This window comes from Ascaphus truei, chromosome 11, assembly GCF_040206685.1.
Source record: "Ascaphus truei isolate aAscTru1 chromosome 11, aAscTru1.hap1, whole genome shotgun sequence".
Classification (NCBI taxonomy): Eukaryota; Metazoa; Chordata; class Amphibia; order Anura; family Ascaphidae; genus Ascaphus; species Ascaphus truei.
The window spans coordinates 42,490,817-42,516,953 of record NC_134493.1 but is presented as its reverse complement, the minus strand read 5'-3'; the positions used below and the strand labels follow the sequence as shown (position 1 = coordinate 42,516,953).

The window sequence follows — 26,137 nt, the reverse complement described above, 5'->3', positions numbered from 1 at the left end:
ACAGATCAGTTTCTCGTCTCAAAGACAAATGTATTGTGAAAGACACTGGCCGCCTCTCCCCCGCAAAGTCTTAGGGCTCAGAAACGGCGCAGTGGTTCAGAAATGGCTCAAATGGGCTCGCTCGTTGGTTCAGGTTTTGCTGAAGAACGGACGACAGAGAAGCCCAATGCTACATCCAACATGACAGAAATACACAGTAAAATACTTATATATTCTCTTGAAGTAGGGTCATTTAGTTTAACCCTTTGGCCAAAGCGTTGTAAGCTTGCGAGCCACGTCAAGGCAGACACCTGTTCGCAAGGCCTAACACTACCAGATAAAATACTAATGTAGCCCCGAGGTAATTTTGAAATCCCTGGCCCCTCTCCGCGAGTGCCGTGTGGTAGCGGGTGCCGCCGGAGGCTGCGACGGACCCGCCGGCACTTCGCGAGGGTGGGGGCCAGAGCAGGGAGCAGCGCGAGTTGTTGCGGCGCAGGCCGGTTGCCGGGGACGCGATCGGGCCGTCGCTAGGGCCGCGATCGCGTTGCCACCGGCCCGGCTTGCGAAGGAGAGGGCGCCGCCATTGCGCGTAGGTTCGCGCATGCGCAGGGACCGGAGAGCGCGCGATAGGATCCCCAGTGCAGGGAGAGATCGCGCGAGAGTAAGGAAGGGAGTAGAGAGGTTGAGGCGGCCATTGGGGGTTCGCGCATGCGCGGGAGAAGCGCGCACGCGGCCCCAATGCTTAGACAGCCCCCTGGGAACTACAATTCCCAGGAGGCTTAGGGAGACAGGCATCAGGTGCCTGAGTGTGGCCAATGGGGCTGCAGGAAGCTCAGCCCGGGAATATAGATACATTTCCCGGGCTTTGCATGCGTCAGTCAGGCAGAGGAGAAGGAAGGAGTAGGAAGGGTGCAGGGAGCGAGTGGCTCCTGTACCGAGGTAAGGGTTCTCCCTAGATACCCAGGCAGGCCCCAATTCCCGGTAAGGGCAGGGGGTAACTGAAGAGGGACGGCCATAGCTAGGGAGGTGACCCTTAGGTGCGGCAGGTGCAAGTTTGGCAGTGCCACAGCGGAGAGGGCTGTGGGCGCTGGCAAAGAGGCACAGTGTGCAAGCAGTGGATTGGCTGCGGGTTCCAGTGAATGGTGTGTATCATTCAGGTAGCTGTGTGTGCGTGCAGCGTGTGTGGATCCCTGCAGGCTGACAGTGTGAGTGGTGTGTCAGCTGCAGGTGCTTTAGGAGTAGCTAGTTAATAGCTAGTTGTTAGTTACAGATAGGACTGGGTAGCTAGGGGAAGGGGGGGCAGGTTATGGTTCCTCAGGGACAGGCCCTAGGTTAGGGTTCCTGTCCTGTTAGGGTTGCTGTCACTCTAGGAGTAGTTAGTGATAGGAAGGGATAGCGGCGGTTGCTGTTCCCATGCGGTTGGTGTTGCCGTGATCCGGTTGCAGTTCCCGTGGAGCGGTGGGACCCTCGTTGGGGTCCACCGGCAGAGTACCTGGAAAGGATCAGACGGACGTCTGACCCTTTGAGAAGAGAGTTGCGGTCCCGAGCATCGGAGTGCTCGGAAGGTATCTCAAGTATTCTAAGTGCACCAACTGGGCCCTAGCTTAATTTAGTGACTGCGCAGTCACCCACGACCTTCCGTAGGAGTGCGGGACATTGGGTGTGGGGGATCACAGGACACTGGGTGGGGTACACCAGACATTGGGCTGAGGTGATGCGGATAGAGTATCAGGTTATGCTATGTATGTTATGTAATGAGTTATATGTGTGTGTTAAGTAAAGTGTTAGTTATTGGTTATCTACGTGTGTTATTGTATTTCTTACTCAGGGCTATCTTTCCTAACGGGGGATCCTGGGTAAGTGGAGGCGCTGCACCAGGTAATGTTAAGGGTTTCCCCAGGCTCCCAGTAGCGGAGGCTCAGATCTCCTGGAGCCACAGGTGTTATACAGTCACCAGTAGCCCTTTAGAGCAGGTGTGTTGCGGGGAAAGGAACCGGTTAGACCACGAGGGGCCAATGTGAGATTGGGTGGGTCGGCCGGTTCACAAAAAAGGTTACTCTAATATAGCTCTATCTGCTAGTGTTAGGCCTTGCGAACAGGTGTCTGCCTTGACGTGGCTCGCAAGCTTACAACGCTTTGGCCAAAGGGTTAAACTAAATGACCCTACTTCAAGAGAATATATAAGTATTTTACTGTGTATTTCTGTCATGTTGGATGTAGCATTGGGCTTCTCTGTCGTCTGTTGTATACATATGCCACGCTCAATAGCACTCCATTTTGACACATATACATATATATATTTTGTGGGGGCTCAGGGGTTCCCAAAAAGAGCTTGCTGGGGTTCAGGTTTTGCTGAAGAACGGCCTGTCATTTGTAGCCCCAACAGAACCAGCAACAGTGTCGGAGTCAGTGGCATAACTACAGCCTGGGGGCCCGGGCATGTCATGGGGGCCCCATCTCGAGGGGGAGGGCCCGAAGGGAGGTGGGACCCTTCCTCCGGACGAACCCCCCAAGCGGGAAATGCCGGGGAGAGAGCGCGGCCTCTGTAACAAAGCAGCCCTCCTCCATGATGTCGCGGCCTCATGGTTGACGCGTTGCCATGGCAGGGCGCCGACATGTGACTCAGCAACGTCATGACGCAGTGACGTCACGATATCACCCGGGGGTGGGGTGGGGGGGGGCCCTTAAGGCGTAGTTACGCCACTGGTCGAGCTCATCTGGTCTTAGGCAACTCTTAACCCCTTCACAGCCAATGTTACAAAACAATGGAGTCATTGTCCATTGCAAAGTTTGAACACAAATACAATTCACTTATTCACCACTAAAATGGTTAACCCCGAGGTTCCCAACCCCAGCCCTCACGGACCACTCACAGTGCAGGATATAAGGCCATCCTCTCATTAGCACAGGGGGCCCAATCCTTTTGTAGGAGCCACCTGTGCCCTAGCCGGGGGTTTCCTTTAAACCGCCACTGTTAGGGGTCCTTGAGGGATGGAGTTGGGAGCCTCGGGGTTAACTCCTTCCCTACCAGATGGATCTGCAATGCAAGCTTTGTGATGCACTGCAAGCCACCTGGCATAAGGATGGGGTTATGGACGGGGTGGAGGATGGGGTTAAATATAGGGTGGAGGATGGGGTTAAGGATGGGATGGAGGATAGGGTGGAGGATGTGGTTAAGGACGGGGTGGAGGATGGGGTGAAGGATGGGGTGGAGGATGGGGTGGAGGATGGGGTGGAGGATGGGGTGGAGGATGGGGTGGAGGATGGGGCGGAGGGTTAAGAGGCGTCTCACAGGTCTTGACGACTGAAAGCACGCACTGATAAAGTGCCTGGATGTGTGTATGAGAGGAGTTACATACAGTACTCTGTGTGAGGGGTTTCTCTATCCTCTCACATACCTTCCCTATGCTGGATACATTTGGGAAAATCAGCTGATGTTCTGTATCATTTTACCCCAGAAATTCACGTAGTCCCTCACTCTCTGTGCCGTGACTCCACTGACCTCCCAGCATGTTCCTCATTAAATTTACAGGGGGGCGGGGGGGTGATGTCAGGCGATCCTTACATTGCAGCTGGAGGTATGAAGAAACAGTATCCCTTAACCAGCCTTGGCATGGTGCACCGTATAATGATATCGAGCATCTCCATGCTGTCCCAGCCCCAGAAGGTGGATGTTTGGAAGGCAGCTCCATCCCAGTCTGAGCACACTCACCTGTTCTTACTCACCCTCCCAGGACAGTGAGAAAACACTCAGAGAGCGGCCACACGTTCCCCAGAGCATGTCTCACCCTGCAGGGCTGGTGCGAGGGTATGAGACGCCCCATGCGAACCTCCAGCCTGGCCCCTCTCCCCCTACCCCTCTCCCCCTACCCCTCTCCCCCCTACCCCTCCATGAATTAACTTTTGAAAAGTAATATTGTGCATTAGTATGAAGAAAAAAAATCGGCATTTATAGTCACTGATTTATTTTACATTAAAGAGGAGAATATGATACTAATTGTACAGTCTCATTGTACGGGGGGTGGTATAGTTTGTGCTGGGGGCATGGGTAGAGTTATGTGCTGGGGAGTAGTTATGTGCCTGGGGGAGGGGTATAGTTATGTGCTGGGGGGTAGTTATGTGCCTGGGGGAGGGGTAGTTATGTGCCTGGGGGACGGTATACACTGTAGTTATGTGCGGGGGGTGGGGGTAGTTATGTGCCTGGGGAAGGGGTATAGTTATGTGCCTGGGGGAGGAGTAGTTATGTGCCTGGGGGAGGGTATACACTGTAGTTATGTGCGGGGGGAGGGGGTAGTTATGTGCCTGGGGAAGGGGTATAGTTATGTGCCTGGGGGAGGGTATACACTGTAGTTATGTGCGGGGGGAGGGGGTAGTTATGTGCTGGGGGGTAGTTATGTGCCTGGGGGTGGGTATAGTTATGTGCTGGGGGGTAGTTATGTGCCTGGGGGTGGGGTATAGTTATGTGCCTGGGGGAGGGTATACACTGTAGTTATGTGCGGGGGGGAGGGGGTAGTTATGTGCTGGGGGGTAGTTATGTGCCTGGGGGAGGGGTATAGTTATGTGCCTAGGGGAGGGTATACACTGTAGTTATGTGGGGGGGGGGTATAGTTATGTGCTGGGGGGTAGTTATGTGCCTGGGGGTGGGTATAGTTATGTGCTGGGGGGTAGTTATGTACCTGGGGGTGGGTATAGTTATGTGCTGGGGAGTAGTTATGTGCCTGGGGGTGGGTATAGTTATGTGCTGGGGGGTAGTTATGTACCTGGGGGAGGGGTATAATAATGTGCTGGGGGAGGGGCATAGTTATGTGCTGGGGGGTAGTTATGTGTCTGGGGGAGGGGTATAGTTATGTGCCTTTGGGACGGTATACACTGTAGTTATGTGCGGGGGGGGGGTATAGTTATATGCTGGGGGGTAGTTATGTGCCTGGGGGAGCCGTATAGTTATGTGCTGGGGGGGGTGGTTATGTGCCTGGGGAAACCGTATAGTTATGTGTCTGGGGAAACCGTATAGTTATGTGTCTGGGGGAGCCGTATAGTTATGTGTCTGGGGGAGCCGTATAGTTATGTGTCTGGGGGAGCCGTATAGTTATGTCTGGGGGAGCCGTATAGTTATGTGTCTGGGGGAGCCGTATAGTTATGTGTCTGGGGGAGCCGTATAGTTATGTGCTGGGGGGTAGTTATGTGCCTGTGGAAGCCGTATAGTTATGTGTCTGGGGGAGCCGTATAGTTATGTGCTGGGGGGTAGTTATGTGCCAGTGGGGTATAGTCATGTGCTGGGGGGGAGGTATAGTTATGTGCTGGGGGGTAGTGATGTGCCTGGGAGGTAGTTATGTGTCTGGGGGAGGGTACAGTTATGTGCTGGGGGATATAGTTATGTGTTGGGACATGGGTAGTTATGTGCCTGGGGGATGGTATAGTTATGTGCTGGGGGATATAGTTATGTGCTGGGGGGGGTATAGTTATGTGCCTGGGGGGTATAGTTATGTGCCTGGGGGAGGGTATAGTTATGTGCCTGGGGGAGGGTATAGTTATGTGCCTGGGGGAGGGTATAGTTATGGGCCTGGGGGAGGGTATAGTTATGGGCCTGGGGGAGGGTATAGTTATATGTGCCCTGGGGGTGTAGTTATGTGGCTGGGAGGGAGGAGGTATGGGCCTGGGGGTGATAGTATAGGGTACAGCAGAGAGGCCCAATACAGAGGGAGGGGGAGAGCAGCGTGTGCTGGCCTGCAGCCCTGGAGAATGGAGAGGGCCCGCACTGCAGAGGGGCCTGTCAGAAGGGACCCACAGAAATGCCTGGCAGGGGGTGTCCGTGGAAGTGCCTGTTAGAGGGGGCCTCCAGAGGTGCCTGTCAGTTCCACTGGCCTCCATCAGGCCCCCCCTGAGGATCTGGCACGTTAGGGTTGCCGGCAGGGTGCCCGGGCCCCCGACAGTAGTCCCTGTTTTTCGCCCTAAATGTTGCCGCTCTAGGTGACCGCCTAGTTTGCCGCGTGGTTAAACCGGGCCCTGCCAGCCTGGGCCTGTAAAACATCAAAATCTAACGCCCGTCTGTCCGATGTATGAAGAGAGAATGTTTGGTAGATTTACTGCAGACACTAAAGGACAGAAACGTACGTCTCTCAGACACTGTGCGTCTCTCACACCGTGACACTGTGTGTCTCTCACACCATGACACGTGCATCTCTGTGACACCACGCATCTCTGTGACACCGCGCATCACTGTGACACTGCGCGTCTCTCAGACACTGCATCTGTGACACAGCGCGCCTCTGTGACACCACACCTCAACCTCATACACATACCCTCATTTGTTTGTGAATGTTTTCAATACATTTACAGGCAAACGGCCCCTATTATATGCAAGGTGTATGTGTCACTTTCCATTTGGGAGGTAGACTCAAGCGAGTGAGTATATGCATATTATCTGAAAGAGTAGTCAATGCATCGAACTGTGTCCCAGCAGAAAAAAAAACAGTACACTGGAAAATGCTGCAGCTGATGTGTCGTAAGTGGTCCTTGTGTGGTTTCATTTGGAGAGAGGGTGACATCCAGTGTTCATTCAGCTAAATATCAGCTACCCTCAACCCAGGGCTCTCCGCCTTATACTTATGGTGTCTGTGGTAATGGCGCTCAACTGTGATTTATAACAGTGTCCATCAAATATATGGTTCTTTATAACATGGTCATTATATTTGTTCATACAATAAAGGCATCTATAGCTCTCTGTATATATATATATACAGAGCAGTTCCTTTTGAGTGACAGGGGGGCGGGACAAGGCCCGTGTTCTGCCCAATCCTGGGCTCAGCCCTTGGACCCTCCCCCAGGGTACTTAAGGGGGCTGCACATGTAAATGTTGTCAGTTGTCTCTCCGGTGAGTGGGAGTGAGGACTATACCTCTTACTATACCTCTTACTCCACTAGGAAGTAGGGGAAGAGCAAGGACTGACCCTTGGGGTCCATGCCTGGGGGTTGAGTCCAGGGACCATCCTGAGGAGGGAACTAGAGAGTTGTACTAGTTGTATACTGATACCCTAAAGCAGGGCTGCACAACATGCGGCCCGCCTGGCCTCTCTGTGCGGCCCTCGATGAGATTTAAAAAAAACTTTGAAAAAAAAAAATGGCGGCGATTCCCCGCGGTCCCGGCATGCATGTGCAGGGCCCGCTCCTTGCCCCCTACCCCCCGCTCGCAACGTGGGACGGAGGGGGAAGTCACAGCCAGCTGAGCTCTTCTGCGGCCGCTCCCCCCCCCCCCGATCCGAACGTGGATATGTGCAGGGGGGTGAGGTGAGGTGCATTGAGGTGAGGTGCAGGGGGGTGATGTGAGGTGTAGGGGGTGAGGTGCAGGGGTGATTGGAGGTGCAGGGGGGTGATTGGAGGTGCAGCGGGGTGATTGGAGGTGCAGGGGGGTGATTGGAGGTGCAGGGGGGTGAGGTGCAGGGGATGTGATGTTCAGAAGGGGGTGGGGGGGGGGCTTTTGATGTGCAGGAGGGGTGATGTGAGGTGCAGGGGTGATGTGAGGTGCAGGGGTGATTGTAGGTGCAGGGGTGATTGTAGGTGCAGGGGTGATTGGAGGTGCAGGGGGTGATTGGAGGTGCAGGGGGTTGATTGGAGGTGCAGGGGGTTGATTGGAGGTGCAGGGGATGTGATGTGCAGGAGGGGGGGTGATGTGACGTGCAGGGGGGGGAGAGTGGTGTGAGGTGCAGGGGGGGGAGAGTGGTGTGAGGTGCAGGGGGGAGAGTGGTGTGAGGTGCAGGGGGGAGAGTGGTGTGAGGTGCAGGGGGGGAGAGTGGTGTGAGGCGCATGGGGGGGAGAGTGGTGTGAGGTGCAGGGGGGGAGAGTGGTGTGAGGTGCAGGGGGGGAGAGTGGTGTGAGGTGCAGGGGGGGAGAGTGGTGTGAGGTGCAGGGGGGGGAGAGTGGTGTGAGGTGCAGGGGGGGAGAGTGGTGTGAGGTGCAGGGGGGGGGAGAGTGGTGTGAGGTGCAGGGGGGAGAGTGGTGTGAGGTGCAGGGGGGTGATGTGCAGGGGATGTGACGTGCAGGGGGGGGGAGAGTGGTGTGAGGTGCAGGGGGGGGAGAGTGGTGTGAGGTGCAGGGGGAGAGTGGTGTGAGGTGCAGGGGGGGGAGAGTGGTGTGAGGTGCAAGGGGGGGAGAGTGGTGTGAGGTGCAGGGGGGGAGAGTGGTGTGAGGTGCAGGGGGGGAGAGTGGTGTGAGGTGCAGGGGGGGAGAGTGGTGTGAGGTGCAGAGGGGGGAGAGTGGTGTGAGGTGCAGGGGGGGGAGAGTGGTGTGAGGTGCAGGGGGGGGGAGTGGTGTGAGGTGCAGGGGGGGAGAGTGGTGTGAGGTGCAGGGGGGCAGAGTGGTGTGAGGTGCAGGGGGTGGGATGTGTGTGGTGTGCAGGGGGATATTGTGTGTTTGATGTGGAGATTGAGTATTATGTGTGTGGGTGAGGGGGAGATGGGGGTATGAGAGATAGATGGGGAGTATCGCAAAGGTTGATAGTGAGGGGTTCTGGGGGAGATATGAGGATGATGATGAGGGGTGCTAGAGGAGATATATGAGGATGATGATGATGATGATGAGAGGTGCTGGATGTGAGATGATGATGATGATGATGATGATTTTACCCGTGCGGCCCAATTTTTTTTTTCCTTGGAGCAGTTCGGCCCTTCTCGCTTTACGAGTTGTGCAGGCCTGCTCTAAAGTGTTCCAGCTCTAAAATCTATATCCTGCCTGAGACTGCAATCTATCAGGGGGAGTATCAGAGGGTTCTCCTGCAGGGATTGTCTCCAGCATCGCTGTAACCTGCACGATATGGGAGGCGCTGAACCACCGAGAGAAGGACTAACCATCATCCCAAAAGCCTGTCCTGTCTTCCCCATACCACCGGCGGAAAGCTCAGCATCCTGTGAACCAGCAGGTAATCAGCTGTAATATGCAGATCTCCCAGAGGGTGGGGGAAAACCTGTTACACCATGAATTAATATTCCATTCTTTCCTTAAAATACGTGAGTAAATCCTTCCTAACTCTGCCTATTGTCCCCATATCTCCTCCATAACCCCCTCCTATTGTCCCTATAACTCCTCCATAACCCCCTCCTATTGTCCCTATAACTCCTCCATAACCCCCTCCTATTGTCCCTATAACTCCTCCATAACCCCCTCCTATTGTCCCTATAACTCCTCCATAACCCCCTCCTATTGTCCCCATAACTCCTCCATAACCCCCTCCTATTGCTCCCTATAACTCCTCCATAACCCCCTCCTATTGCTCCCTATAACTCCTCCATAACCCCCTCCTATTGTCCCTATAACTCCTCCATAACCCTCTCCTATTGTCCCTATAACTCCTCCATAACCCCCTCCTATTGCTCCCTATAACTCCTCCATAACCCCCTCCTATTGTCCCTATAACTCCTCCCGTTGTTCCCTACAACTCCTCCCTAACCCCTCCCATTGCTCCCTATAATTCATCCCTAACTCCTCCTATTGCTCAACGTCATCACTCGCACAAGCAAAGCACCTCGATACACTGTTATTAATAAACAAATATCCTACTCTAAAAGTGTAATATTTACTCCAAAATAGCCAGTCTGAGAGCTTGATACAGACAAGTCAACATGTAATGAAGATGTTTGTCAGGAGATACACTGGGAAGCCCATGGGCTCAGTGGATGGATGGATGGATGGGTGGGTGGGTGGATGGCTGGCTGAGAGACACTGAAAGGTTACCTGGAAGAAGCTCTTGCTTCCTTTCTGGACTTGCTGTCTCAGGGGCTGGTGGAATTATCCCATGGGAGGAACAGAATAGATCAAGAACATCATCCATGGAACAGTACTGGAAACCAGAGTTCAAGCTCGAGGAATCTACCCAACACACGGGGAACAGCTTCTGCCTGTCCCTTCCACACGCCGCATAATATCTCTCTCTGGACAGATGCTGTTGGCAACAGGAGCCTCTGAGGGCAGCTCTCACGTCACGACCACAAGTAAATAACACAAGACAATGTCCTGACAAGAAAGAGCGGCCTTATTTACATCAAAAAAGAGCATTGCGCACACAGCCAGCATTCACACTCCGGGTTATTCCTCCCTTTTAACCATCTGGATCCTCATCTCTCACCTGTGAGCTGCTAGTTAGGAAGAGAGCAACTAGGAGAATATATGGAGAGATGAGGGTGAAAGCAGGGAGGGAGGTGAGGGCATGGGATAGCAGGGAGAGAGGTGAGGGCATGGGATAGCAGGGAGGGAGGTGAGGGCATGGGATAGCAGGGAGGGTATGTGATAGGAGGGAGGGAGGTGAGGGTATGTGATGGCAGGGAGGGAGGTGAGGGCATGGGATAGCAGGGAGGGAGGTGAGGGCATGGGATGGCATGTGATAGCAGGGAGGGAGGTGAGGGCATGGGATGGCATGTGATAGCAGGGAGGGAGGTGAGGGTATGTGATAGCAGGGAGGGAGGTGAGGGCATGGGATAGCAGGGGGGGAGGTGAGGGCATGGGATAGCAGGGAGGGAGGTGAGGGCATGGGATAGCAGGGAGGGAGGTGAGGGCATGGGATAGCAGAGAGGGAGGTGAGGGCATGGGATAGCAGGGAGGGTGGTGAGGGTGTGTGATAGCAGGGAGGGAGGTGAGGGCATGGGATAGCAGGGAGGGAGGTGAGGGTATAGGATAGCAGGGAGAGATGTGAGGGTATGTGATAGCAGGGAGGGAGGTGAGGGCATGGGATGGCAGAGAGGGAGGTGAGGGTATGGGATAGCAGGGAGGGAGGTGAGGGCATGGGATAGCAGGGAGGGAGGTGAGGATATGGGATAGCAGGGAGGGAGGTGAGGGCATGGGATAGCAGGGAGGGAGGTGAGGATATGGGATAGCAGGGAGGGAGGTGAGGGTATGGGATAGCAGGGAGGGAGGTGAGGGTATGTGATAGGAGGGAGGGAGGTGAGGGTATGGGATAGCAGGGAGGGAGGTGAGGGTATGGGATAGCAGGGAGGGAGGTGAGGGCATGGGATAGCAGGGAGGGAGGTGAGGGCATGGGATAGCAGGGAGGGAGGTGAGGGCATGGGATAGCAGGGAGGGAGGTGAGGGCATGTGATAGCAGGGAGGGAGGGAGGTGAGGGCATAGGATAGCTGTCCTGTTCCTTGTCCCTTACTTCACTCACTGAAAGGCAGACTCACTTATTGGTAAGCAGTCTCACTCATTAGAAGGCTGCCTCACTTATTGGTAGGCAATCTCACTCATTGGTAGGTAGGCAGTCTCGCTCATTGGTAGGCACTCACTCAGTACAAGGCAGTCTTGCTCATTAGAAGGCAGCCCCACTCATTGGAAAGCACTCACTCAGTAGAAGGCAGTCACTCATTAGAAGTCAGTCTCACTCATTAGAAGGCAATCTTGCTCATTAGAAGACAGTCTCGCTCATTGGTAGGCAGTCTCACTCAGTGGAAGTCAGACTCACTCAGAAGTCAGTCTCAATCATTGGAAGTCAGTCTCACTCTTTGGAAGGTGCGTAACCAATAGGATGAAGTGAAACATTCAAGTATTCACCAAAAACAACAATTGTCCCTATAAAGCGTGTGCAGGAGTCATGTGACACTGCATGCCATAGTGACGTCTTGCAAAGGTGATTGTCCAACTCATTCTGTGTATCTCAGTTCATCTGCATTCTCCCCGGTGCAGAGAGCAAAATGGAAGTTGGCACAGTGCTTAGTGCTGCCGTGGCAATGCCAGGGGGCACACTGTGCCCGTCTGTGATACCACTGTGCACGGACACATTGGCAGCTGAAGGTGCCAAGTGACAATAGCTCCTCTTGGAGCGTGACGTGTGGCCTTAGCGCCATACAATAGATGGGGCATTGTGTGCCATTACCAGCAGGTTACTTCCTGCCCCTGTATAATGTACAGCGCTGTGCACACGGTCAGTAAATTAGCACCAACCACCCTCTGGGAAACACAACCTTCCTGTAACCAAGACCCGATCTCTTTAGCAAACAAAGCCGGGCGCGAGGAGGGACCAGGTAACCATCACACAGCGCTCTTACCTCTCTGACCACGCTCACATCTCCAGCCTGCATCCCACACGGGCCACAACCCGACACCCAGGCGTGGCACCTCCCCTCGGGTGTCCGCTGTACGGGCAGGAGACCCCTGCAGCCATGCTTCTTACAGCACGGACTCTGCACGCTCCCGCACTCCTTACCAATGCATATTTGATGACCGCTATTATTCTCATTTCACTCATGAATGGAGAGGGAGGGTAACCTTTCCAACCCAGGACCCAGCGAGATAACTCGCTAAGCTGATTAACCCCACAGCTGCCAATTCTTCAAGGACTCGCCTGTAATTTTTACGGCAGGTGAGAACCATTTCCCGACGTGCTGTAAAACATCAGGCTCTGTTTGATCCTTGGTTTCCTTTTCGTATTCAGGTTTCAGCAGAGACCGGTGTAGAACGGAGCTCAGACTCCTTATGAGCTCAAGCACGCTTTTCCAACACACTATTCATGCACTTGTCCGGATTCGCTTGTATTGTCCAGACTGTAAGTCCATTTATGGTAGGCTGGGGAGGAATAAGCGCCAAATGAAGTCCCAAGGATCCCCCGCATCCTGCAGCGCAAAGAACAACCTCCCTTAGGCATAGTTTTAAGAGGGGCAACTCACATAAAGTTACCTGTAGCTAGTACACCCTCTCTGAGGCCCGGCTAATCCAAGGTGTGCAGCATCCGCTGAATGTGAAGGTCCAATGTCATCCAGGTGAGAAACGGAGGGAAGCTCGAGCAGCAGAAGAAATCTCATGATCGTGGGGTAACTCCCATAAAAAATGAATTTGTTTACTCACATGGATGACTACAGGTTAAAAACGCACCCACGCGTTTCTGCGCGGTATCAAGGTATGATAAAGCACAATATCGCGAAACGCGTGGGTGCGTTTTTAACCCGTTGTCATCCATGTGAGTAAATACATTCATTTTATTATGGTTGTTACCCCTTGATCATGAGAATTTTTTGCGGCTGCTCTGGCTGCGCTCCGTTCCTCACTGCCGGATTTCGGATTTAGCCTTATGTCTATTCCGAGCATGTTTGAATTCCCTCACTGTAATAAGCCCCTACCACCTCTGCTGGGAAGCTATTCCATGCATCCACCACCCCTTTCGTGAAGCTCTTCCTCACATTGCCCCCAAGCCTCCCACCCTCCAGCTTCAGAGAATGACCACTTGTGCTAGCTCTCCTCTTTATCGGACATATGCTTCCCCCAGCACTTTGCCAAAACCCTTCATGTATGTGAACGTTTCTATGACCCCTCCCTGCTCTCCTCCAAGCTGCCCATACTAAGGTCTTTTACTCTTTCCTGATAGACCTTACGCTGTAAGCCATTAGAGGCCTTATTTGCACAATCTCCAATTTATTTACGTCCCGCCAGAGATCCGGTTTCCAGAATTCAACGCACAACTCTAGGTAAGGTCTCACCAACCACCACCATCTCCGGCCAGGCCCGGTTTTTACAATTTTGCCGCCCCATGGCACTTACCTTTTTGGCCGCCCTGGCCTCCTCCTTTTGCAGCATTCCGACATCGCACGGTGACGCATTTCCATGACAACGGGACGCCATGTGATGTCCCATTGTCACGGCAACGCGGGATCATTTGACACCATGACGTGGCAGTTGGTAAGAGACCTTTTCAGAGGCCCCACGCTCTCCCCCGGCACCAGTTTGTTGTGGGGAAGAGAGCGGGGTCTCTGTAACCACAGCATCAGCCCCCCATTTCGCCACTTTGAGCCTAGTAGGCCTACGCGTAAATACAGGCCTGCCTCTCCATACACATTGTAACACCCTGTTAGCTTTGCCCATTGCTCACCTACGTTTAAGTCTGCTGAAATAATGAGTCCCGGGTGTCTTTCCTCTATAGCAGTTCACATTATAGCAACATTAGTCCTGTATTCTGCCTTGGAATTTTGCACGTCTTGGCATCACATTATAATTGCCACACTTTCGACCATTGCTCTTATCCAGTGAAATCATTCATTTTGTTTATCCCCTGGAGTGTCAACCCCACTGCAGAGCTTTGGGTCATCTGCAAAAACACATCTCTCTCCTCCCAGTTATTTGCAATGCCACTAAAAAAAAAGATATTAAAGAGGACCGGTCCTGAGGCACTCCACTGGTTACAGCCCCATGCTCCGAATGTACTCCCTTTACCACAACTTCACCACCTAACCGGCAACCAACGGCTTATCACCTAAGAAGGTAGATACAGGACACCCAACCTCGACAGACCAGGAACATGCCATCCTGAAGTAGATCAACCTCATTAAGTGCCAGACGGCAATTATCTAGCACTTAAATGGTTAACAGAGTCCGTCCCCCTCCCCTCCACTTATTTTAAGCCAGCAATCCCGTTACCAGATGGAACTGCAGCGGTAACAAGCCTGTGAACGATAGAACACGTGAGCAGCCACGTTCTCCTGTTAGCAGGCGCCTGGTGAGATACAAGGTCACAGTTCTGCGCCCTCGACAAGATTAGGGTCTTCTGCGGTCATGTACAGTATCACTATCCTTTCATGGACTTCCACTGCATGCTGCTCTGGCACAGAAGAGGTTAATACGCAGCCGTGGAGGGTCAGCATGCGAGCAGGCGATGGTCACTGTGCACCTGGTCACACAGGTCATTTACCGTCACCTGTGCTGGTGTTAGTTTAACCCTCTCCACCCCTACAAATAAGGGGTGTAGCACTGGGTTCCAGATGCTTTGTCTACATTAGTCCAGGCATATTTTTAACCTCTTCGCTGCCACGTCAACAAGAACCTGCTTCCACTTCTGTGATAAGCATGCGGACCTCTTGTATGGGTTACCAGGTAGAGACATTAGCAATGGTGAATGGACCTTGCTGATCACTTAACTGAGGGGTTCCTCAATACCCCCCCCCCAGCAGCTTTTCAGGATATCCCTGCTTCAGCACAGGTGACTCAATCAGTGGTTGTCTTCGACTGAGCCACCTATGCTGATGCAGGGATATCCTGAAACCTGTTGTGTGGGGGTGGGGGGGGATGTCTTCAGGACTGGAGTTTGGGAACCCCCTGCCGTAACGCGTTCCCTGGCGCCGGAGACGCGCCGAAGAAATGAAAGGTCAAGACACAAAGAATGGGGTGTCCGTGTGTGCGAAGGACGCAGCCGGGCCTTTTATTGTCACTTTCCGTAAATGACGCGCGCAAATATTAACTACCGTGTTCAAGGAAGTTTACCCCGACGGCCGAAACGCGCTTGTTGGATAATGCAATACACCTGCCCTAAAACTGTTCAGAGCACCAGCCAACCCGCCAACCCCCTCCCGTCACGGTTATCCGAGTGCCTAGACTGACACCAGGGAAACGGCGGGACCCCCGCGGCTAATAAAAAAACACACAACCTAAAATGCACACAATTGTGTGAACCAGCCTCGCGGTGCTTTCTACAGTGATTCTATGCTTCGTGATTAATCCACTTGCAATCAGGTGTATGCTCACTTAGAGAAGTAGCTGGTTTGCGCCCTGCTGCAAATTCTAGGATTACCCCGGAGGAAATAACACGGGGTGGGGTTGTGTGTGGTGCGGGGTGTGGGGTGATTTAGCTTCACAATGTTCTCCTAGGATACGTTTATTTGGCAGAATTGCATCTTCAAACTGTTCCGTTCCAGACAGCACCGCAGGGCCCTCCGGAACCGAGAATTTTAACCCCTGCGCTGCCGCATGCTAGCATCTTGCAGACAGTGTGTAAGGCGATGGGGGAAGCGACCTCCGCCGTGGACGCAGCGGGGGAGGAGAAGACGCGCTCCGTCACGTTACTTCTTGACGATCTGGATGACGTCCTCGTGCTCCATGTTGTGACTCAGACCCACCCTCTGGGGGCTGTACTTCGTGCTGGTCCCCTTTAAATACAGACAAGGAGGTAAGCGGAGCAGGGAGAGCGCAACGCGCCGCGGGCCCTGGCAGAATACTTACCCAAACCAGGGCGTATTTAAACTGGCTGGCCAGGGTTCTGTGAACGCGATGACACTGTCATAAAAAATGAAAATAAAATCATGTTAAATTTTGAACCTAATAGGCTTCCTTAAACAAATGTAACCATGCAACCGGATTTTATCATTTATTATTGCCGATCGTTTCGTTCTCCTGTGACCGATCGGTGAAGATTCGGCTCGGGGGTTCACTAATTGGCTGCCAGTGCAGCAGAAGAGGATCAAAGATGCAAAGTTCTGTGGGGAAGATCATGTGACCAGGCAGTCACTAGATACAATTGGTGCACTGCTAGAGAGGGGGCAGGGCTCAAAAAAGGGGCATGTCAGACCCTGTTTCAGAAGAGCAAGGGGATGTGACTTTGTAAATGGTTGCAATAGAAACAAAACTGCTTGTTACATTAGAATTACATTTTTAATGTAGAGTTTTTTTTTTTTAAATGCTACAAGTATTCTCTAGTAGTACAGAACTGATCTGTAACCGAAAACACACACGTAGGATATTGCTTGGTCTGCAACTTTAAACAAATGTAAATAATGCTTAAAGCAGCAGTTCCCATGTCCTTGGTACATTGTTTAAATGTAGCTGAACCGGGCGCTCACGGGACCACCTCAAAGGGAACCTTCCCCCCCCAAGTAAGCGGCACTATTTTAAAGCAAAGATGAGTGTTTTTCTGTGGGCTTCAGTATGGGAAAGAGTTGGGCAATTAAGCATTTCCCACTTGCCATATCCCACCCCCATCCTCATCCCGGAGCCGCTAAAGATAAGGAAGGTGAGAGGAGCGGAGCAGCCGGAGGAAACCAAACCCCTCCCAAGTCACTGCTGCTCCCCCGAGGGACGGACCCTTTAACGGCTTGTGGAATAAGATTACCTCGATTATTATAAAAGGGGAAGGAATGGAATATTTTATTAGCGCATCCTCTGTGTGTTACTTAGATCAGGGGTGCCCCCCCCCCGGTGCGCACCCCCCCCCCCGATTTTCTAGTCAAATGGCAAAGCGTCGCATGACATTGTGACCTCATATGACGCGTGGAGCCCTAGAGCAAGTAAGGAGGGGGGGGGGGGGTGCACCCCCTGACTTAGAAGATATTCCGTACTGCAGGGCCGTGTTATAAACAAGACACTCAAAATCTCTTACAGGAAATGTATATAATTTAAACCCTTCAGCGCCTGGCACTGATGGGGTTAAGACAGGGGTGGGCAACTTCAGTCTTGAGGGGTCACAAACAGGACAGGTTTTCAGGATATCCCTGCTTAAGCACAGGTGGCTCAATCAGTGGCTCAGTCTGACAGCCACCTGTGCTGAAGGCAGCAGGGATATCATGAAAAACATTTGCACAGGGATCGTTTTCACCCCTCCTCCCATCTCACTGCGGAGAGAAACTGTGTGTGTCCCCCCCCCCCATATAATTAAATATCATAATAACGGTCTTACCACGTGCTCCACTGAAGCGCCTTTCCGAAGGATAATCGCGTCCGAAAAATCTGGTCTCTCTGTGCAGAAAAATAATTATTATTTCCGTTAAATTAACCTTTTTGGTCCTGGAACTTATTGCTGCACCTCTGGCACTGAAGGAGTTAATGGATTAGTGTTTCACAGCTGAACTGCACCAAGTCTGTTATTATGTAACGTGGCTCAGACAGCAGAATGGTACAGCAGGCCATCATTAATGTGGAAAGTAAAGGGAGGAAAGAGATATGGGGGGGGGGAGGGAGAGAAAAGAGGGGGGGGGGAGGGAAAGAAAAGGAGGGAGAGGGGGGGAAAAAGGAGAGGGGGAGGAGGGGAGAGAAAAGAGGGGGAGAAGGGGAGAAAAGAGGAGGGGGGTGATAGAAAAACAGAGGAGAGAAGAGAGGAGAGGGGGAGGGCGAGAAAAGAGGAGAGGGGAAGGGCGCTGCTCACTCCATGGCCCCCAGGAGTGAGAGTTGAGGGAGGAGATGGGGGGGGGGGGGGGAGAGAGGTTCTTACCGCCCCTCTTTTTAGTGAATATACAGGTCAGTGCCAGGTATTCCCACAGACTCTCCAGTAAGAAATCCAGGTTTAAGTTCATCCCGCAGCTGTAACACAAGAGGGCGAGGTTACGGGCGACTGCCCCATGCTCATCCCCAGCGCTCAGAGAGGGCAGCCCTAACCCCTTCTCATAATGAGGGGGCAAACACCAACAACCCCTCCCATCCCGCAGAGCCTTACTACAGGGGGGGCCCCAACTCCAGTCCTCAAGGGCCACCAACATGTTTTCAGGTTATCCCTGCGAAAGCACAGGTGGCTCAGTCACAGCTTCAGCGCAGGTGGCTCAATCAGAGGCTCAGTCGAAGTGAGACACCTGTGCTGAAGCGGAGATATTCTAAAAACCTGACCTGTTGGAGGCCCTTGATTACTGGAGATGAGCGCCCCCGCCTTAACACTTCAAAAACGCCCTATAAATCTTTTACATCCATATCTCCCCAAAACAGGACTGGCTGCATGACTTCCCGATATGTGACGAGTGAAGGAAAAGGGACAAAGAATAAAAAGGAGAGCGCGTGTTTAACGCTTTCCTTGCCAGCGGGGCTCGCATTACCGCCTGTGGCAGAGCGGGTGTTAGTGCGCGGTGTGAGCCTCACCTGATAACCACACTGTGCGGCTGCCTGGCCAGGCGGTCCACCTCTTCCATGGAGATCTGATCCACCTTATTATACACCTGCCAGGAACAGCACCGCGGCGTGAACACACGGGCACAGGGGAGGGAGAGGGGAGGGCGGCTTGAACACACGGGCACAGGGGAAGGAGAGGGAAGGGCGGCGTGAACACATGGGCAAAGGGGAGGGAGGCAGGAGGGAGAGGGGAGGGCGGCGTGAACACACGGGCACAGGGGAAGGAGAGGGGAGGGCGGCATGAACACACGGGCACAGGGGAAGCAGGAGGGAGAGGGGAGCGTGAACACACGGGCACAGGGGAGGGGGAGGGAGAAGGGACACACGGGCACAGGGGAGCAAGAGGGGAGGGCAGTGTGAACACACGGGCACAGGGGAAGGAGAGGGGAGGGCGGCGTGAACACACGGGCACAGGGGAAGGAGAGGGGAGGGCGGCGTTACACACGGGCACAGGGGAACGAGAGGGGAGGGCGGCGTTACACACGGGCACAGGGGAGGGCGGTGTGAACACAAGGGGAGAGGGGAGGGCGGCGTGAACACACGGAGAGGGGAGGGAGAGGTCAGCGTGAACACACGGGGAGAGGGGAGAGAGAGGGCAGCGTGAACACACGGGCACGGGGGAAGGGAGGGCGGCGCCGCGCAGGGCACAGGGGGAGGGCAGTAAACCCAGATTTAAAATCTGGTTAAATGCTAGAGGTCAGGCTGCCCGGGTGAGGTCACCGCCTGCAGGACACACCGCCACGGGAATCCCCGGACACACCGTATCAGTGTGCGAGAGCTCGGTAACACGTAGCAATATTTCCCACAAGTTTCATGGTTATGGTAACATGTGACGGGAACGCAGGATGTGAGCGCGCAGGAGGGGCTCCCGGGCCCAGGGGGGGGAGGGGCGGGGGGGCCAGGGAGAGAGGGGCCCGGGGAGAGAGGGGCCCGGGGAGAGAGGGGCCCGGGGAGATGAAGGCACGGGGGGCACGAGACGCTGGGTGCCCGGGTAACTCACGTAGAGACAGGGCATGTACACTCTGTTCCCAGAGATGACATCGATGAAGTCATCGGGCGAGCAGTCCTCCCGGAAGAGCACCTCTGCGTTGAACATTTCTGGGCGAGGGTGGTAAGGACGATTCCGCCAAGAGACGACCCGGCCACCACATGACAAGGAACGCCGCGCCACCCCAACCCTGCCCGTTCGCACACGGAGCGAGTCCCGTTCGCAGCGCTCGGCTTATAGCGGCTGCTCCATTTCATCTACCACCACCAGCCCACATAAACAGCCAGTCGTAAAAAGGAAGGGCCAGCAACAGGTCAGGTTTTCAGGATATCCCTGCTTCAGCACAGGAGGCTAAGTGTACTGAAGCAGGGATATCCCGAAAGCCTGACCTGTTGGTGGCCCTGGAGGACAGGAGTTGGCCGCCCCTGGAGTAGGGTAAGGCAGCCTCTGTCGAAATGGAAAAGCGCCGTGGTCACTGCATCCCAGTGTGTGACCCCTCGTGACCTTGGGCCCCACTGCTACCCCTCTGCGGCGCACTCACGCACCGGCTCAGGTCTGGGTTAGCGCGCCCCATTGACGTGACGGGCAGCGATCACCGGATCGGGCGCTTCCTGAATCCTGACGCACCAATATGGGGAAGTGATGTATGGCGCCGCTGTGGTCAGCCACGGTCAGTGCTGTGCACATGAGCAGCCCGTATACTGAGAGCTGTGATTATTCCACACTGAGCGCGGTGCAATGTGATGAAGGCCCCAGAGAGGAGGCAAAACGTCGGGCCAATAAAATACTTTGCCAGTTTTTGGTGTACCATGCCCTTTGTTATTTCTGTACGGTATCTTCTAGGTCAGGGGTGGCCAACAGGTCAGGCTTTCAGGAGACCCCGGCTTATGGCAGCCATCTGTGCTGAAGCAGGGATATCATGAAAAGCTGGCATGTTGGTGGCCCTTAAGGACTGGAGTTGGCCACCCCTATTCTATGTACTCAGATAGCAGCGCCCTCTCCAGCAGCCTGGTTTATACCATTTAATTGTGAGAGTGAGCGGAGCACGAGCGGGAGCGTGTGGAGCACGATCGAGAGCGTGTGGAGCACGAGCGGAGCACAAGCGGGAGCGTGTGGAGCACGAGCGGAAGCGGGTGGAGCACGAGCGGGAGCGTGCGGAGCACGAGCGGGAGCGTGCGGAGCACGAGCGAGAGCGTGCGGAGCACGAGCGGGAGCGTGTGGAGCACGAGCGAGAGCGTGTGGAGCACGAGCGGAAGCGGGTGGAGCACGAGCGGGAGCGTGCGGAGCACGAGCGGGAGCGTGTGGAGCACGAGCGGAAGCGGGTGGAGCACGAGCGGGAGCGTGCGGAGCACGAGCGGGAGCGTGTGGAGCACGAGCGGGAGCGTGCGGAGCACGAGCGGGAGCGTGTGGAGCACGAGCGGAAGCGGGTGGAGCACGAGCGGGAGCGTGCGGAGCACGAGCGGGAGCGTGTGGAGCACGAGCGAGAGCGTGCGGAGCACGAGCGGGAGCGTGTGGAGCACGAGCGGGAGCGTGCGGAGCACGAGCGAGAGCGTGCGGAGCACGAGCGAGAGCGTGCGGAGCACGAGCGGGAGCGTGCGGAGCACGAGCGGAAGCGTGTGGAGCACGATCGAGAGCGTGTGGAGCACGAGCGGAAGCGTGTGGAGCACGATCGAGAGCGTGTGGAGCACGAGCGGAAGCGTGTGGAGCACGATCGAGAGCGTGTGGAGCACGATCGAGAGCGTGTGGAGCATGAGCGGGAGCGTGCGGAGCGGGAGCATGAGCGGGAGCGTGCGGAGCACGAGCGGGAGCGTGCGGAGCGGGAGCATGAGCGGGAGCGTGCGGAGCGGGAGCATGAGCGGGAGCGTGCGGAGCGGGAGCATGAGCGGGAGCGTGCGGAGCACGAGCGGGAGCGTGCGGAGCGGGAGCGAGAGCGTGCAGAGGACGAGCGGCTGCGCAGGAAGGATACTGTACTCGTGCAGAATAAGTTGCACCAGCTTCTCGGAGCACTGAGTCAGGGGCACGGTGGAATTAAACGAGATTCCTCCTCCCTTCTTGGGCTGGAAAACGGGATTTAAAAAAATAAATAAAATAAAAAAAAAAAATTTAAAAAGAGAAAGAATGAGAAATACGGATCTGCGGGTCAGAACCGGGACACCGATACCAGACAGTTCCCAACACACAGAGCGCTGGTTCCCCACCTTGAAGTAGATGTTGGGTTTGGGTTTGTTCAGCCGGATGCCCACGGATTCCAGCTCCTTCTCCAGCAGGAGCCTGAAGAACACAGAGGAGAAGAGAACAGCTCAGAGTCCTGTGAGCAGGGGGGGGGGGGAGAGGGGGGAGGGAGGGGGGACAGGTCACTAGGTCTTAACCCCTTTACACCCAGGCAGCTCTAGTCAGAGCACCCCGTGTCTGAAAGTTCCTGTGTGTGAGCCACGCGTGCGTCAGCCACGCATGCGCCAGCCACGCTGCATTCTCTGGCCTGCAGGCTCCGACTCCTTTATTGCCCCTCCCAGGTTATTACTGACCTCTGGACTTCTCCCTTCGTGGCGTCCAGCATCATGATGACCACGTCAGAAGTCCGGGCCACGGCAATCACCTGACGACCTCTGCCCTTCCCTGGAGAGGAAGAAAAAGTGTCAGCTCTGCGTCCCGTACAGAGGGCCTCACCGCCAGCACAGCGCTCCTACCATCCAGTACAGGCGCGGACGCGGGCGGGTCGGGAATCCCAAACTATTACACCGCTCAAATGTATCTCTACACAGCGCCAACAAAAGCATTACAGTGAGCCGTGGCCCGAGGAGCTTACAATGTAACCACGGCAAACGGAAATTAAAGGGGAGCGTCTAAGTGAATGCTAGGCCATGGCGCCTAATAACAGCATCGCTTTAAACATGACCACGCAGCCTCATAGAAAAACACCACATTTATAATGGCATATTATCGGACCAGCCTCAGCAGTGAAGAGGTTAAAAGGTATTAAGCGCATGTGAAACGGACCCTGCGATGCGCCTTCGATGATCCCCGGGAGATCCAGAAGCTGGATGTTTGCTCCTTTGTACTGAAAAAAAAGAAATAAAAATACTCCTTGTGAGAACATTCACGCCTCAGGCCTGCAACCCTACCCTTCCCTGTTATCTCTTGCTTCCACTGCAGCACGGGATGCTGGGTAATGGAATGCAAATGAGCACTCTGTGTTATTTTTGCTTCTTGTCCGAATTAAAGCTGCAGTTCAGTCAATATCCTGCATGTGTTTTTTTTTTTTTTAATAAATCAGTTCTGTAGTAAGAAAAAATACTTTTAGCATTTTCTGTTTTTAAAAAAACAACTTTGAAAGACCAATTTTTTTGTATTCTATTTTAACAAGCATGCTTGTTCCTATAGCAACGATTTACATTCCCCATATGTAAAGATGTCGCCAAACTTTGCCGATCAATAGACGGAGAACAAATTGACCGGCAGCTATGCAGTTCTTTAGGTAATTAGAGATTGCCCACATGAAACTATTGACGTTAAAAAAAAACGGGAGCCTGAACTGCAGCTTTAACATGGACCCACTACTAAAAAAAACTAAAATGTTATTTGTACAGGGCTTGTGATCACAGCACTGAGCCGAAGACTCACAAGCAGTAGGAATAGTAATAAGGAGGTCCGTCTCACCTCGATCACGCCCGGGATGCAGGTCAGAGTGGTGAACTCGTACGAGGCAGCCTCGCTGGCTGTGGACGTCATCAAGCTAAGGAACGTAGACTGGAAAGAAAAGATTACAGCTGCAACTAAACAATACAGTGGAAAAGAGGAGGAGTTTGTCAACGAGGTTCAGAAATTGCCTGGGCCCCTGGAGTGTCAGGTTGAGCGCGAGCCTGGGCAGCCAGCGTTTCAGATGCCTTGCTACACCGGCTATGAACCGACGGCTGCTCAACGGAGGGAGAGGCCACCTGTACAGATCTTCACATGCAGACCCAAGCCCTGTTCTAGAGGCACCCAACATGGAGAGGCACCCAACATGGAGAGGCACCCAACGCGGAGAGGCACCCAACGAGGAGAGGCACCCAACGCGGAGAGGGAGAGGCACCCAACACAGAGAGGCACCCAACAACTTCACCAATGAAAAAATTGTGGGGGGGGGGGGGGGATAGGACGGGAGGTAATATACAGCACGAATATAAATGATGTATGGGGTAATAGCCAGCACGGCAAGAGACATCAAAACAAATGTTATATATGGAGGAGTGACATCTAGGGGCAAATGTCCTGAAGGATGATGGGTACCGGGTAGAAGGGGGAAAGGAAAGTATAGTAATTAGCACTGTGATGTTAACGGCGAAGGTACAAGGATCACTGCCTGGTTTCGAGCTGGGATTTAAATGGTCATCCAACAAGAACAGATGATGAAATTTTGGCTACTAGCTCGCGTGAGGCAGGAGAATTGAACTGCCACTTTGTTTCCCCGAAGGGGACTGAAACACTGGTACTTTCATCAAAAGTACTTCACAAACCAGGGAGTTGAACACAGTGTGGTTCAAAAACAGAAAGGCCAGCGCAACATACAAAGTGACACAGCATATAGTACAATACGTCAGTGCTAATCTGCTCATGGGTAAGGGTTATTTATTTAAATCCTTTGGCCAAAGCGTTATAAGCCTGCAGCCAACCGAGACATGAACAATCTGCAGGTTCAGCTCCACAGACCTCCTGGATCCCAACATTCTTTTATAGCACTCACAGTGTATGTAGCGCGATCTAATTTTGCAGGCAGTCAGTCTCTGTCCCAAAGAGCTTACAATCTAATGTTGATGCCTGAGGCACAGGGAAATAAAGTGACTTGCCCAAGCTCACAAGGAACCAATACTGGGATTTAAACCAGGTTTACCCACTTCAAAGACTGTGAGAGATTACCACTGCACTACTATATTGATAGAGTGACGTGCCCAAGACTCCAACACAGGCACTCGAACTGCGTCACCAGGCTACATGTGCAGGGCAATCAGCTGCTCCGGCAGGGGAAGGGACAGGGCTTTACTGGAGATCTTACTGACCTTACCCACGGAGGGGAACCCGATAAGTGCCACGCGGGCATCTCCAGACTTCATCACATCGAAGCCATCTCCTTTGCCTGCCGCAGATTTGGGCGGCTCCAGCAGCTGCGATCGGTACTTGGCGAGCTTCGCTTTCAGCAGCCCCAGGTGGTATTCAGTGGCTGGAACAGGAGGGGAGAGCTGGGTCAGATGATGCGGCCCGGAGGGATACAGATCAGTTCTGCACTGTGCCAGCAAGCAGCCCTCTATATACAGCTCTGCACTGTGCCAGCAGCCCTCTGTATACAGCTCTGCACTGTGCCAGCAGCCCTCTGTATACAGCTCTGCACTGTGCCAGCAGCCCTCTGTATACAGCTCAGCACTGTGCCAGCAGCCCTCTGTATACAGCTCTGCACTGTGCCAGCAGCCCTCTGTATACAGCTCAGCACTGTGCCAGCAGCCCTCTGTATACAGCTCAGCACTGTGCCAGCAGCCCTCTGTATACCACTCTGCACTGTGCCAGCAGCCCTCTGTATAAAGCTCTGCACTGTGCCAGCAGCCCTCTTATATAGCTCAGCACTGTGCCAGCAGCCCTCTGTATACAGCTCAGCACTGTGCCAGCAGCCCTCTGTATACAGCTCAGCGCCAGCAGCCCTCTGTATACAGCTCAGCTGTGCCAGCACCCCGGCGTAATTCTTCGCCCCTCTGTATACATGCCCCCTAACGTTATAACCCTGTACACCCCTCCCCACACATCTCTATACCGCTCCCCTCTATACTCCCCGGCACCTTTATTTTTCTGGGTCCGAGCGATCTCCTTCTCGATCTCCGAGATTTTCTCCAGGATCCCCATATCTGCGGCCTACCCCGGGACCGGAAGCACGCGGAGAGGAACAGGAAGTAGCGTATGTGGCGTCACTATGTGTCAGACGGACATCTCTGATCAGGGCAAACCCCCCATAATTCCTTCCTGCCCAGTACTGACTGAAGCACTCAGGCATGCAACCACTTCCCCTAGCATATATATATATACTCTATATACTCATTTCCATTTGATATCTCTCTCTCTCATGGAAGCATTGAATGCTAAGAGATATTGGGGAAGGGCGGGATTGCGCACTCTGCCAGTCCCGATCTTCTTCAAAATGGGACGTTTTGCCCTGGCAAGTCGCCACAGGGCACCTCCCACGTCCTCGATCACCCCTGCTCCGACAAGCTGGGTCTGATAACTACATGTTTAGATGCCCCTCGCGGGACCAGTACACTGCCTGGACCGGCCTCTCCGTGCTGGGCATTTAAAGATGGCCGGACTAAGCAGTCCGCGCGGGACATTTAAACATGCACTTATCAGACCTGGCTTGTCGGAGCGGGTGCGGCGGACATCGCGACAAAATGTCCCGCTGGTGGCAGCGCTTTAGTCGCGCCCAAACATCCTAGACTGTTCTCCTAACGCCAGGCCCTGGCTAAACTACCACACACGATTGCTCCACTCCTGCACTCGCTCCTATGAACGCCTCAGGAGGAAATCTCACACACTCCCTGACTTCCTTC

General features: G+C 54.0%; 2 protein-coding genes across 7 annotated transcripts in view; both read right to left on the bottom strand.

Annotated features, from left to right (window-relative positions):
- MYO15A (myosin XVA) overlaps positions 1–12,314 on the bottom strand; it is a 159,920-nt gene extending 147,606 nt beyond the window's left edge. For 3 of the 5 annotated variants that reach the window (XM_075565890.1, XM_075565894.1, XM_075565891.1), the window contains exon 1: positions 12,004–12,313. In XM_075565890.1, the coding sequence (XP_075422005.1) occupies positions 12,004–12,036 (33 nt within the window). In that variant the 5' untranslated portion in view covers positions 12,037–12,313. Of the gene's footprint in view, positions 1–9,702; positions 9,904–12,003 lie in introns of those variants that run through there. The other 2 variants (XM_075565895.1, XM_075565892.1) reach the window with 2 other exon arrangements.
- A 2,788-nt stretch (positions 12,315–15,102) lies between these two features.
- Positions 15,103–25,528, bottom strand: DRG2 (developmentally regulated GTP binding protein 2). Of its 2 annotated transcripts, none has more exons than XM_075565888.1 (13): positions 25,376–25,528; positions 24,608–24,768; positions 23,229–23,318; positions 22,569–22,629; positions 22,097–22,187; positions 21,770–21,842; positions 21,538–21,628; positions 19,584–19,681; positions 18,554–18,630; positions 17,919–18,007; positions 17,388–17,446; positions 15,938–15,991; positions 15,103–15,864 (listed from the first exon to the last, which is right to left on the bottom strand). In XM_075565888.1, the coding sequence occupies exons 1-13, from the start codon at positions 25,437–25,439 to the stop codon at positions 15,778–15,780; spliced, it is 1,095 nt and encodes a 364-aa protein (XP_075422003.1). In that variant the 5' UTR covers positions 25,440–25,528; the 3' UTR covers positions 15,103–15,777. The 2 variants fall into 2 exon arrangements, with proteins under 2 accessions (XP_075422003.1, XP_075422004.1); XM_075565889.1 differs by having other exon boundaries at positions 24,613–24,768.
- Positions 25,529–26,137: the final 609 nt, after the last annotated feature.

Bases quoted from the DNA above. Each gene is read 5' to 3' on its own strand.
- DRG2 (XM_075565888.1), bottom strand. From the start codon at position 25,439: ATGGGGATCCTGGAGAAAATCTCGGAGATCGAGAAGGAGATCGCTCGG. The intron at 21,629-21,769 runs GTGGGGAACCAG...CCCGTTTTCCAG, and splicing joins AACCCAACATCTACTTCAAG to CCCAAGAAGGGAGGAGGAAT. The intron at 15,865-15,937 runs GTAAGTATTCTG...CTGTATTTAAAG, and splicing joins TTAAATACGCCCTGGTTTGG to GGGACCAGCACGAAGTACAG.